Source organism: Hipposideros armiger, unplaced genomic scaffold (genome assembly GCF_001890085.2).
Source record: "Hipposideros armiger isolate ML-2016 unplaced genomic scaffold, ASM189008v1 scaffold_205, whole genome shotgun sequence".
In the NCBI taxonomy this organism is placed as follows: domain Eukaryota; kingdom Metazoa; phylum Chordata; class Mammalia; order Chiroptera; family Hipposideridae; genus Hipposideros; species Hipposideros armiger.
In genome coordinates, this window is record NW_017731555.1 from 1,515,485 (window position 1) to 1,529,892 (window position 14,408).

General features: G+C 35.1%; 1 protein-coding gene across 1 annotated transcript in view; it reads left to right on the plus strand.

The window, feature by feature from the left end:
• Window positions 1-12,580, plus strand: part of OLA1 (Obg like ATPase 1) — a 160,964-nt gene extending 148,384 nt beyond the window's left edge. Inside the window, exons 8-11 of the mRNA XM_019653735.1 lie at window positions 5,459-5,599; window positions 6,282-6,378; window positions 8,402-8,524; window positions 12,072-12,580. Coding sequence (XP_019509280.1) covers window positions 5,459-5,599; window positions 6,282-6,378; window positions 8,402-8,524; window positions 12,072-12,173 — 463 coding nt within the window. The 3' untranslated portion in view covers window positions 12,174-12,580. The remainder of the gene's footprint in view (window positions 1-5,458; window positions 5,600-6,281; window positions 6,379-8,401; window positions 8,525-12,071) is intronic.
• Window positions 12,581-14,408: the final 1,828 nt, after the last annotated feature.

Genomic DNA, 14,408 nt, shown 5'->3' on the forward strand with positions numbered 1-14,408 from the left:
CCCAAGTTGGCACCATCATTGCGCTCTTCCCGGGCGAGGCAGATCAGTCGCCGGCTTCTGGATGGCCGCTCACTGCGGCTGCTGGCCGCTCACGCCGGCTGCTGGCTACATACGGTGGTAGCCCATGGCAACCCACTGCCACAGGGGCTGCAGCCTACGCCGTCGCTGGCGACTCATGGCAGCCCAGCTCCAGGTTGAGCTGTTGTTCAGCATCTTAGCTGTAGAGGGCAGTGTCACTGGCCCTCATATGTGGGATCCGAACCAGGGCCCTCTGGCATTCCAAGCCAGCTCTTAACCAATGCGCCACTCGGCCGGCCCGGATTGAGTCATCTTTAAAGGATTTTTAGAAAATATAATCAGAGTTTGAGTAGCTAGAGGTAGTAGAATGGCTAGATGAACATGAAGTGTAGAAAAGAACAAATTAAAATTCTTATTAAAAGTATGTTAGAGGGCCGGCCAAGTGGCGCATTGGTTAAGAGCTGGCTTGGGACGCCAGAGGGCCCCGGTTCGGATCCCACATATGAGGGCCAGTGACACTGCCCTCCACAGCTAAGATGCTGAACAACAGCTCAACCTGGAGCTGGGCTGCTGTGAGTCGCCGGCGACGGCGTGGGCTGCAACCCCTGCTGCAGTGGGTTGCCATGGGCTACCGTGTGTAGCCAGCAGCCAGCGTGAGCGGCCAGCAGCCACCGTGAGAGACCATCCAGAAGCTGGCAACTGATCTGCCTTGCCCAGGAAGGACGCAATGTTGGTGCCAACTTGGGCCAGTAAAGCAATGTCCTCCACAACTAGACTGAAGAACAAAAAGACAGCAACTTGTCTGTTCCCCTTCCCCCAATTCCCCAGCGCTGTTCCCATTCCCCAATTCCCCAATAAAAATCTTAAAAAAAAAAAAAAAAGTATGTTATGGAAAACTATTTCAAGGGTTTATTTTAAGTTGCAAGAATATAATTTTATGCAGAATATCAAATAGTACATTTGGGATTGTTTTATGCCCCATTATAAAGGTAAGTATTGTTTTGTGACACCTGTCTCAGTTTGAATATGTGTATGAAAATATGCCTATGCACCATATGTTTGATTCAACTATAAAATCTATTGCTTCCTGTGAGTGAGTGATGGTCAAAAAATGTTGAAAGCTATTGTATTGGAACACAGTAAAATGGAGAATTTAACTCGAGGGCTTTGAGTTAAGATGGTGGACAGAGCCAATACAAGAATGTTTCTTGTTGTTTCTAATATATAGAATCACCAGAGGAAATAACCAGAAAAGGGTAGTATTGATGAAACTGTGGTATTTTTAGAACACACAGCAGTACTTGAAAGCAAGAAAAGGGGTTCTCTAGGTGCCAACAGCAAAGAGGACAGTGACAGTAGAGAGTGACTCAGTCGTGGAAGGCCCTCAGAAAGCTGAGCTTATATGTGGCTCAGAGGCCTTGATATCCATATAGGAATAAGAGCCAAGGCACAGGCCCCAGGCTACCAGTGATGGAATGAGTCTCGCGCATAAAGCCTAGAAAAGGCTATCCTTTCCATGATCAGAAACTAGAAAAATGCTCCTCCTCCCATCCCTTCCAGACAAGGGAGGAAACTATCCCTTTCAGGAAATTACAGATTGGGACTGCATTGTGAGAAGTAGGGGGCCTTAATTTACATTACCAATAACTTCCTAATGCAGAAACCTCCAGAGCTCTTTCCCTAGAAGAAACAACCACAAAACAACCCAGGGGATCACAGACTCCCTTGGAACATAACTGCTGCTGCCAAATGACCACACACCCCAAAAGACACTGAACAGACACAGGAACCAACTGTCGTGAGAGGCCATGTTGGCAGATGACAAGTGGTGGGGGCAGAGTTATACTCGAGAAACCAGAAGTAATTAGATCAGTCTGAAAGGAACTTTTGAATTAATCTGTTTAAAATATTGAAAGGGGACTAAGAATTCATTAAACAAGAGTAAAATGTTACCCAAATAAGAGCAGGTAGATTCTGAAAGAGAAACAAATAGAACTTTTAGAAATAAAATTAGTATCTCTGAAGAGAAATACAAACAATGTAAGCTAGCCTTAGGAAAATCAAATTATAGAATCTGGAATTTCAAGACTGGCCAAGAAAAGTCAGATTATAAGACCAAAGGTAAATTTGGGACATGGTCTTTGGAAATCTAATACTAACTTAATGTTAAAGATCTCATTCTGCCAAAGAATCTAACAGACCACAGTTCGCCAGTGCATCTCGTCTCCCTTTTAGCCTTAAAACTGATCGTCCCTGCTCTGTCCTCTTCTTCATTATCAGGGAGGAAAATACAACTAATGGCAGTTCCTCTTTCCATGTGTCACTCATAAGACTTTGGGGAAATCAGTGTGGCTCTGGCTCCTTATCAAGAGAAGAATAGATCTCTTTGCAATAACCTGTTCACATAAATTTATACAACAAATATGTACTATGAAAGTCTTTATACTTGAAGTCTTAGGAGTGTATTGTCTTTACTGTGTCTTCTCCCCTCATATAATTTGACATTCTATGGTAATATTATTATCATTGTTACTATTATTTTGCTCACTAACAGCTGGGCAGTTTTCTTTAGACATTTGCTAACATTTGTATATGGAGATTATTATTCAGTCACTTTGAGAATGTACTTGAAATTGTTTTTCTAGTAGTGGTACTGGGCTCAACTTTGATTTTCCATATCCCTCATGTGCCAGTAGCACACGTTTTTGAGATGACTAACTATAGTTTGGGATATGGTTTATAGCAATAGAATAGACATTTTTCTGCAAAAGGTAACTGGTCCCAATGGGGTTCAAACTTGTGATCTTGGCCTCATTATCACACTTTTGTAACCATCAGACCTAATAGTTATATTATATGTATTTCATCCTGTAAGCTTGAAATCAAGTCATATTTTTTAATTATGTGAGGCTTATTTCAAATATGTAATTAAAAATCACTTTGGGACATTTCTCACTTTTGTTTGATAGTAAAAGTAACAAAAGTAGAGCAGACAGCCAAAGAACCTAACTCACTTTTCATCTTCCCTGTGTTTTCTGTGACAGTGAAAGTCACAAAAGTGAAGCTTGCAGGCAAAGAGCCTAACTCACTTTACGGAGAGTGCTACGGTACCTTTTTCTTTTAGTGAGGCTATAGCAGGTCTGATGTCAGTCACTTTAGAGACCTTTAGACCTCAGTGCTCATTTATTGCTAAAATGTACCAGCTCGGCTTCTGCATTATGAAGATCATCTGTCAACACTTTGAGATATTCTCCTTTGTTATTAAGCTTGTGATGCCTACACTGTCAGGTTTTTTGCCAATTATAGTTAAGGTACAATGGTGTATTCACCAGATCAAAGTCTCACATTGGCGGTAGAGGAATGATTTGTAAGTCTTTATTCATCTGAATTGTACAATAGAACACCTGAGGAATGCAAATAATCCCTCTGAGGACACTGCAGGAAAGGCTGTTAAAATGACAGGGTAAAACTATTGTTATTCTGAATTGGTGTTTTAGCTAAAATAATTATTTTTTATCTTGTTGTTTTATAACAGTTCTAGTTTTATTAGTTATGTTGACTATGTTTATGAAACAAAATGTATGATATTTTTATATTCTTTTACATGGGCTTGTTTTATTTTGCTTTCATTGAATCTGTATTTGATATGTGATCTTTTTTAATTACATATTTCATTGTATCTGAGTTGTATAATAAATGTATATTACATTTTAATATACAGTTTTGTTTGAATAGTGTAAGTCTATGAAGTAACTTAGAATCTCATAATGTTATTATAGGCAGAAGTATCAATTTAAATTTTCCCTTTTTTTCCTTCATAATTTTGCATAAGAAGATAGCTGGTTTGAATTTCTTTTAAAGGACAACTACTTTATTCCAAAATAAATATGGGTTGATTGATTGATTGATTGATTGATTGATTGGATTCATTCATTTTTCTTAGGATGTGACCAAAAGGAAAAAAATTATGAAGATCAAAAACCACTGATAACATAATAAATATAGACTAGCCTTGTATAACTAACATGTACAAACTATTGTATGAATTTTTCATTCCTTTATCTCATCCTAAATTCTACTCAATAGGCCCTATATAGTCTTAATTTTCTAATAACTCTGATCCTCTGCCATTTTCTTTGATAGGTGAGTGTTAATGAATTTGTGGTTTAGCTATTGTGGTTTTTTTTCTCTAAAGTGACATTAACATTGATTATTTAAAGGATTCCTGTCACAGTTTTTTGGGGTTTTTTGGTTGTTTTTTTTTTCGGGGGGGAGGTTTGTTTTGTTTTGTTTTGCCATAGTGGTTATTAAAACATTGGTCTAAACATGGAGACTAGTGGAACTATGCATGGTATACATTAAAGTTTTTAATATAAATTTCTATGAAATATATATTCAATCCTATACTACACTATTCCAGAATCGTATATACAATGATTATCTGAGAATGAAAATTAAAAATAGTAATTATTGTTAATATTTGCTTACTGTATGCCAGGCATTACTTTTGTACAGTCTTTACAATATAATATGTACTATTATCTCCATTTTTGTAGACAAGGAAACCGAGGCTTAGAAAGGTGTCAGTAACCTGCCCAGGAATAAAAAGCTAATAAAGGGGTAGGATCAGAACCTAGTTAATATATTCACTACACTTATTTCATTTATGTTCTAACTACTACTTTGTCAAAATACTCCATGCTTTGGAAGAAAGAAAAAAATCACTCAGTTGTCTTTTCAGGTAACACTTGGTATCAATTTCCTAACTGATTTGGGTTTTTAAACCCTTTGTGATGAAAGAGATCTATTTCCTCTGCAGTTCTATTATTCATGATCCTACAAAAGTGAGGTTCATAAGAACACTATGTACATAATCAACTAGGTTTGTAAATCTGTATTTTTGGACGTGTTTGTTTTGATTCTCCCTTGAAACCAGTACAACTATAAGCTCTTGTTAGTCCATTAAGGAACTGAACCAGGCATATATAGATAGCTGGATGGAACAAATTATTTATTTGTCAAAGACTTTTCAAAATTAGCTAGCACTTTTAGGTCTGATTTCTATACAAACAGAACTTTTTATTTTTTAAAAATTGACTTTGTAAAGTAAGGAAAATAAATCATAAAATGGAGGTTTTTCAAGAGCACAGGTGTTATTGCTGGACAAATTTAATGTAACTTTAAAAAGTTTTAAAATATTTGCATTGTAGTTCCTGTAGATAATGTGCTAAAGTAAAACTAGATTACAGTAAAATATTATGGCGTATACCTGAAGCAATTGCTGCCTGTTAATGCCTTGACCTTGGAAAGCTATACACAAAAAGATGGCATCATAAAACCGTGCAATTCTTATGAATATGTATGTGCTACTTGATAATAATGAATGTGGTACAGTCATGCATGCACTACAAGATAATGTTGTGCCCTTTTTTGTCTACAGGTTGATAAAAATTAAAGAGTGGGTGGACAAGTATGACCCAGGTGCCTTGGTCATTCCTTTTAGTGGGGCCTTGGAACTCAAGTTGCAAGAATTGAGTGCTGAGGAGAGACAGAAGTATCTGGAAGCGAACATGACACAAAGGTTAATTAGCATTCATTTTCCCTACACTTTATTATCAACTATTTCCTTGCAGTAATTTAATTGCTTGCGCTGATAGAATAATAAATGACAGAGTAATTACCATTATAAAGAGGGAATCTTCTCCTTTCTTTACCATGAGACAGAGTGAAAAGATTTATTTTAAATTAAGTTTTTAACTGTCATCTGTCATCTCCGTACAGTGTTTTAATTATAACATAGGTATTAGTTATGTATATTTTTGAGAAGGAGTAATCGCCAAAACTCTTTCGTCATGTTCAGTGGGGGAGGGGAAAGGGTGAATCAGTTGCCTTAGTTTTTCTGAGTAACCATAATAGATTGTTTAAACATTGGATTTCAGTCAAATTTGCTTTCATGACCCACATCCTTCGAATAATTAATATTGGAAGAAAATAGTCATAGAATAGGTAAATCAAATTTTTCTTTTTTTATAGTAAACAATTCAAAATGACACAGACTAATACAATTAATCCCAGTTTTAGAAGGGATTTTTTTTTAGAAATAGTTATATGCTTTCTGACATCTTCAAGTACATTGTGAAAGATGAATAGTCATTTACTAATATATTTAACATTTTCGGCTTGAAATGAATAATTTTAGCTCTATACCAATCTCTTGCACAGTCAACTTATATGTTGAGTGAATTTGTTTCATTTTATTTCAGCGCTTTACCAAAGATCATTAAGGCTGGGTTTGCAGCACTCCAACTAGAATACTTTTTCACTGCAGGCCCAGATGAAGTGCGTGCATGGACCATCAGGGTAAGATTCATACTTATTCATCAGCTATATCCAGTTCCACACTATTGAATTCAGATTGATATCACTGACTTTGAAGTTTGTCATGGTGGCGGTTAGCTAGTCATTACAGATGAGGTTTTTGTCCAGGATAACTTTAATTATTTGTGAGCTGCTGAACAGTGAAAGTGGAGCGGCATTGATTGAGGCAGGTAACAATTGATTCTGCCTATTACATAGTCTGAATTTCTTCATCCTGTAGAATCTGTCTACCCTCCTCCTGTGGTCAGAGATAAGACGCACCAGTATTGTGCTTGCTTAATCTGTGTGACTGGGTTTGTCTGCAGTGAAATTGATGTTGCTTTTCATTTTGTATTCGCTAAGTTTGTTTGGGTTGCGGGTGGTTCTTTCCTCCTTTGCTTTGCTCGGATTACATTTTCAGCAATAAAAGCAATATGACATCATTATGCTCTTCATAGATACACAGTTGGCCTCAAACAGCTAAACTCAATGTGTAATAATTCAAGCCTTTTGTAAATTGAATTCATAGAAGTAGTGTTTATTTTTGCTATGTTTTATATTCAGTCTTAAAAATGTGATATGTATTTTTAAGTATTGATATATACAATGATTTGATTAGGACCAGAAACAATGGCTAATTTATTCCCAGAGGACAATAGAAACTGAGCTGTAATGGTTTGCTTTTAGATGTAAATATATTGCAATATGGTAGTTACTATTGAAAAATATTTTGAAATATATGTAGTCCCAAGTAGTGTTCTAGAATATAAAAATAATGTCAGAACTTTTAGAAATACTGTGTTTTATTTTATTATGCCTTTTTAATAAATGCTACATGATTAATTTTAGTGCTGCTTTGATTTCTGTTTGCACTGACTACCGCAATTTATTTTATATTTATTTTGATTTAATATGGATAGGAACATGGAGACAGTTCAACAAAATGTTAAATGTGTTGTGTGAATGTTAGATTCACTTTTCTTTTATCTCCTATCCCCTTTGTAAAAAAAAAAAAAAATGATTGATTTCTAACCAATGTCCTTTTATATATACACTTATAAAATAATGTCAAAGCAAATCTGAGTTGGTAAACAAATTACCAGAGTTTATTTTTACTATATATTTTAAAACCTTAAAACTCCCAAACTTAAGCATGTGTAGCAGGCAAGAAAACGTCTTCTGGGCTTGAAAATGTGAAAGCTGGTTTATCTTAAGACTGATTGTAAGTATTCATGATTTAATGTGCTAAGATATTTAGTCAGGTAAGCATCAGTGAGTAGCCATATTAACCCAATACATCTTTTATTGTAAAAACTGTGCTTTATAGTGTCAGATTTCTTATCACTTTAACATGCTTTATTAAGCAGCCTTTAGGTCACCATTATTTCTCAAATTTCTTTCCATGGTTGTGTGTGTCTGGAATGTATTTCCTTGTAATTTAACACATGGAGTAATTATAAGACATTTCTCTTCCTATAGCAACTTGAATTTTCCTACATGGTGGTTAGAGGCAGGGTGTATAATATAAAATGCTTGAAAATTGTATTATTAAAATTTTATGAGGATTTCAAAATTATTTGCCAAACATAGATTATATGATTTGTTGGAAATATCTTTACAATGTCCCTTTATATATTGATTTCTATATGTTCTTTATATGAGCTGAAAATTTCAAGGTTTTTTATCTTTTTAAAGCCTTTGATAATTCATCTTGAAAGTTACTTTAAAAATCCTTATTTTTTTTTCCACTGTGAAGAATAGAAAATCGAAATGAAACCCAGACCACTGCTATCTAAATCAATAAAACTGTGGATGACTGTTAAGAAAAACAAAGCTATGCTTCTTTAATATCTACTGATCTGTCTGTGTTCAGCGATGAAAATGTACTAATTGTGTATCTGACATCTTAACTGATATTAAACAAAGTTTGAGTTGACCTCAACTGCAGATCAGAAAAAAAGAAACTCTATCCTTACAATCAATCAACCTAAATGCAATTAGTTTTCTCTGGTCTTTCTTTTCAAAGAAAGGAACGAAGGCTCCTCAAGCTGCAGGAAAGATTCACACAGATTTTGAAAAAGGATTCATTATGGCTGAAGTAATGAAATACGAAGATTTTAAAGAGGAAGGTTCTGAAAATGCGGTCAAGGTAAGGAATTATTTTTAGTTGCGTATTTTATAATTTTTACCAATATGAAGATATTCGTTAAAATGAATAACTGCTTTTTAAACTGTATATCAGGGTTTAGTGTTACTATCAACTGATTGAAGAGCTGTAGTTGTTTACATGCTTTTAGATAATTTTTAAAATGTGTGAATTATTGTCATTCAGTAATTTTGTGGTTTTGTAAAACTAAAAATAAAATAAATTAGTTTTAATTATAAATAATTTGTTCACTAATAACCAATGAAAAATTATACTTATTACATTTGAATATCTAAAATAGAAGAGATATATATGTATACGTGTATATATATATATGTATATGTATATATATATATATATATATATATATATATGAATGATTAAGTCAAGGAAAGGGACAGAAATTTAGTTAAATAAAACCAGTCCTTATTGAAACTTCATGATTGTACTTTCTTTTTTTTTTTTTTTTAAATCTTTGAGAATTTGATTTGCTTTCTCAACACTAGAGGGCAGGTCCAAAATTGTGCTTTATTTTAGCTAATAAGTAATTTGATTTGCAGCCACTACTAGTGAAGCAATGTTATACCTGAGTAATAAATGATTTTTTAAATGTAATTTCTGTTTCAGGCTTAATTTTGTTTCACTTTATTAGGTTTTACTTAGTAGAATCTTGTAGGTATGTCATCTCCAATCGCTAGGTGAGTAAAATGATCAAACTGACATTGTGGGAATGCTTCTTTATGTTAACTCAATTTGATATTTGAAGGCTACCATAGAAAAATGTTAAAGAATTTAAAAAGGTCTCTCATGTGCCTACTCTTTCATAATTTTAAGGGGATACAGGAAAGTTTATTTCAAGTTTATTCTCATTGGTATCATTGGAAAGATTATACTGAACAACAGGACTTTAATAAAACTTTTGGAACACCAAGAAGAGGGAAAAAATCTTGGCATAATTGGTTCAATGTGGAATGAGAGCCATTTTGGTTTTTTAAAAGGAGTGAGAGAAGTTACAGTTTACAGCTAAACAATGTCATTAACTTTTCAGTGGTGTCATCTGTATCGATAGATAGGTATGCAAATATTGAGATTGAACTTTGTCAGGAATACTAATTAGACTTGAAAATCTCGGGTTATTTTTTAACATGCTACATCATTTGGCATTATGTATTTTTCATAGAGTAAAGATGATTAAAATAAGGCTATCTTTCCATTACTAGCCTTTAGAAATCAGAGGTTGTGTCTTTATACTCTCATGTGATAGGCCTTTTTCATCAATCCTTAATAGATGTCTATATTATTAAAAACTTGAAAGGTATATAAATTGTGAATACTTTCTTTAACAATACAGGGAAACTTTATAATGTATAATAAAATAATATTTATTGCATGTGGAAATGCTTAACATGAACTGGGAGCTTTTATACTATAAATTAGAAAAGATTGACCTCTAGATTTTCAGCTTAGAATACCATTAAGTGTTTTGTGTGATTTTTAATCTCAAAAACTAACATTTCAAAATTTAAATTCCCAAGTCAGTAAAGCATTTATGAATTGTTTTATGCTCTCTTATTCAACAAACATTTACTTGCATATTATCAAGTAGGTTTTAGGTTTGAGAGCAAGATTACATGTATGTGTATGTATGTATATGTATTTCTAACACCAGTGCAGCATAACTAATTTAATGCCAGTGCTGTGAACTATATACTGAATAGCTCTGTGTGGGCTTTGTAGTCTACAGGGATATCACATTATTAGCAATCATATCTGCTTAGGCAAAGCTGGCTTCTACAGATGGCTGCTTTCAAGTGCAAATGAACTGGTTAGACGTGTCTTGTTTAATACATACTCAAGATTCACAAATGGGTATTGACTTTTTTTTTTCAACCAGTGTTTCTGATAGCAGTGGAAATGGATTAAATGGTCTCTAGAGAATTTAAAGGCACACTGTCACCTTTAATTAATAGTAAACTTGAGTGGTAACAAAATATATAAACTTATATTAATATGTCATGTCAGTATGTATTTGATTTAAATTGTCTGTCTAGTTTTATAACAGTGGGCTTTATATTCTCAAAATAAGTAGCATATGGCCTTCAATACATCACATGTCTTTATAAAAATCAGAGAGAGAGAGAGAGAGAGAGAGAGAGAGAGAGGGAGAGAGAGAAAGAAAGAGAAATGGTGGGGGGTGCCTTTTAGAATGTTAGAGTATCATGGCTTTTTAAAAATTAGCTTTATTTTAATAGCACACATTATTAGTAGGTGATTTTTTTTTATAGGTAGTCTAGATATTTGAAAATACTCGTATGCTTTCTAGAGCTCTGTGATCTGGTTTGTTGATTTTAACCTCAGATATATGATCTTTGTTAGTGTTTTTTCCGATTAGTATAATTACACTTGACTTGGAACATTCTTATCCATATCTTAAAACGGAAGTGCTAATCTTGTTGGGCAAAGGTTTAGTGTTCTCAATAAATTCTAACAGAAGGAAAATACTTTTGAGACGTTTTTCCAAAAGATCCTCGAGTCCTTGTCGAGTGGTCAAGTGGACGGTAGGGTCACGTGGAACTATGTCTGTGTGTTCAGTGTTAGGCATAGGTGCTCAAGAGCCTCCTGTGCTTAGGATGAAGTGTGTGCTGTGCCACGGGGTGAGCCTGGGTCTCTGGAACTCCTGCTTATTTGTATTAGAATTACAAGCCAGTTGCACGCCTCAATCTGCATACCAGCAGGTGGAATCAGTTACTTTGCCAACTAATATACAAGTGGAAAAATATCTGTCTTTGCAGTTCCAACCTGTTAGAGTCTGCTTGTAACTAGGGCCATTAGCCAGTAGAGGCATATCTTGTATTGCGCTTCACTTTATTGTGCTTCACAGATGTTGCGTTTTTTACAAATTAAAAGCCAAAGCAAAAAGATTACAGCTTGTTTGATTGCAATACTCACTTTGTTGTGGTGATCTGGAACCAAACCCTCGTTATGCCTGCAGCCTTCTTCGTGATGAATTCTAATACACACTGCTATGTATGGTCATTGGCAAGACTAAATAAAAACCTACAAGGGAATAATTTAAAATCTGTGCACTACAATTGATAATAGCTTTCCTTATAGCACCCTACCTTTTTGACATCACCAGTATCACCAAAAAAATTTCTTTAAGCAAATAAAGAAGCTTTAAACTAGATATATAGTCTTTATATAGTCTTTTTTTCCTGCCTTGTTTGATCTGTTTTGTTACAGTGACTTGCTGGATGTTTGCAGACACATCAGAAATGTACCATAAACGGCATGTAATGAAACTTAATGATATTGGTATAATTAGATTTATGTACCAACAATTTAGTGGAGAATACATTATGATTATGTATGTATGGAAAATCTAGTTCTGCCCAAATCAGAAATACTTTGCTTCTCTCCAAGTCTAGTTTTGAACTTGTATGATTTTCTATATATATATTTTTTAAAGAAATATAATACTTTTTACATCTGTTTCTACCATTTACCTTACGGATTTAGTTGTAAAATAACCCATTTCCTCTATTTGCAGGCTGCTGGAAAGTACAGACAACAAGGCAGAAATTATATTGTTGAAGATGGCGATATTATCTTCTTCAAATTTAATACACCTCAGCAACCGAAGAAGAAATAAATTTTAGTTATTGCTCAGATAAACGTACAATTTCCAAAAGGCATATGATTTTTTTTTTAATTAAAATTTCTGAAAACCGAAGGGACAAAGTTGAGGGGGTGGGAATCTTCTACAAACAGAATTTTTATTTGTTTTAAAATTAAAATACTGTGTACCTCCAATGAAATGCAGGTTCACTAACATGAACAGCTTTGCTTTTCACGTGATTAAGACCCTACTCCAAATTGTAGAAGCTTTTCAGGAACCATATTACTCTCATGATACTTCATTAATCTCCATCACGTATGCCAAGCCTGACACATTTGACAGTGAGGACAATGTGGCTTGCTCCTTTTTGAATCTACAGATAATGCATGTTTTACAGTACTCCAGATGTCTACACTCAATAAAACATTTGACAAAACCAGCCTTGGTGTGTTTGGGGATGTCTGTATTGACTGACTGTAGTGTGCTGAATGCGATACGGCACCTGGTGGTTGCTGATTACAGAATTTTAAGGCGTGCATGTGACACAGTAACTGGCAGTGTGGGGCAGCTGCAATTGTATCTTAAAAGTGAGTCTTTCATGGGAATCAGAAGGATAGTATACCAGGGATTTGTCTCAAGAAAGTTAATTAATTTGTAGATGGACATTTATTGAAAGATGATAGCGGTGATGCTACAAAGGATATAACATGGGTGACTATGACCAAAAAGAAAATAATGCTGGAAAAAATTCTGCTTCAAAAATGAAAGGATTTGTTGTTGTTGTGACCATATTGAAGAAATTGTTTATTTTTAATCTTTCCTTTGAAATTATGAAATTATTGTGAAAACTAACCCATTCATGTCTGGTAGGTTATATATTTGGTTTAAATTCAGTGTAAATTTGGTGTCAAGTTTATTACTAAAAAGATTAGACCTTGAAAATTAGAAAACTTTTTTCATACTTGCCATTAAAATATTTTAGACAAGTTGAATTTTTAGTGTATATAATAAGTTAAGCACTTTGTAAGGTTATTGTAGACAATTCTGGAAGAAAATGATGACAAACAAGTCATTTGGAGACCAGTTGACACTTAGCCTTCTTCTCTTATGATGCTAGCCTCACAGTTCTCTCATCCCTAAACCCTCCCTTTCTCTGTCATGTTAACCCTCCTCCTGCAAGACCTCCGTTGTTCCCATCCATGGCTCTTTTGGGCTCCTCTGTGATCATACGACCATTTCAGTGGAATCCAGATTCATACCTTGGATAGCCTTTACTGAATTATGTTGTTAAATTAAAGATAAGGAAATATTGAAACACACTCAAACTTAACACTGAAACTTAATGTAGCACAAAAGGCAAGAAAAGAAGTGGTTTTATTTTATTTTATTTTTTAAAGATTTTATTGGGGAATTGGGTAAGGGGACCAACCAAGTTGCTGTTCTTCAATCTTTGTTGTGGAGGGCGCCAGTTGCCATCTGGCTTCCCGTCGGCAGCTCGTGGCCTTCAAACTCAAGGTGCTGTGTTCAATCTTAGTTGTGGGTGGACATAGCCACCATCCCATGCGGGAGTCGAACCAGCAGCCTTGTTGTTAAGAACACATGCTCTATCCAATGAGCCATTCAGGCAGCAGCTCAGCTCAAGGTGCTGAGTTCAGTCTTAATTGTGGGTGGGCATAGCCCACCATCGAGCAGGCAAATCATCTTGTTACACCAGCTGAGTCATCCTGCCACCTGTTGGCAGCTCAGCTCAGGCGCAACGTCGCTGGCCCATGTGGGAATTGAACCGGAGGCCCTGTTGCTCAGAGCCTGCGCTCGTAAGCCAACTCTTAACCAACTGAGCCACTCGGCCAGCCCCAGAAAAGAAGTGACTTTCAAGGAGATTTGGCTCCTTTAGGAAAGGATGTTCCTTCCTTTCCTAAGTGCTAAGACCCCCAGTGGATGCCTGAAACTGTGGATAGTACCAAACCTATATGTACTATGGTTTTTTCTACACATACATACCTATGATAAAGTTTAATAAATTTGGAATGGTAAGAGATTAAAAATAATAATAAAATAGAAGTTATAACAATATACTGTAGTAAAAGTTATGTAAATGTGGTCTCTCATAACCAACCTGGTAACTGAGATGGCCACAGAGTGACTAATGGGTGAGTAGCATATAGAGTGTAGATACGCTGGACAAGGGATGATTCACATTCCGGGCAAGACAGTGAGACAGCGTGAAATTTCATCATGCTCCTTAGAACAGCTCATAATTTAAAACTT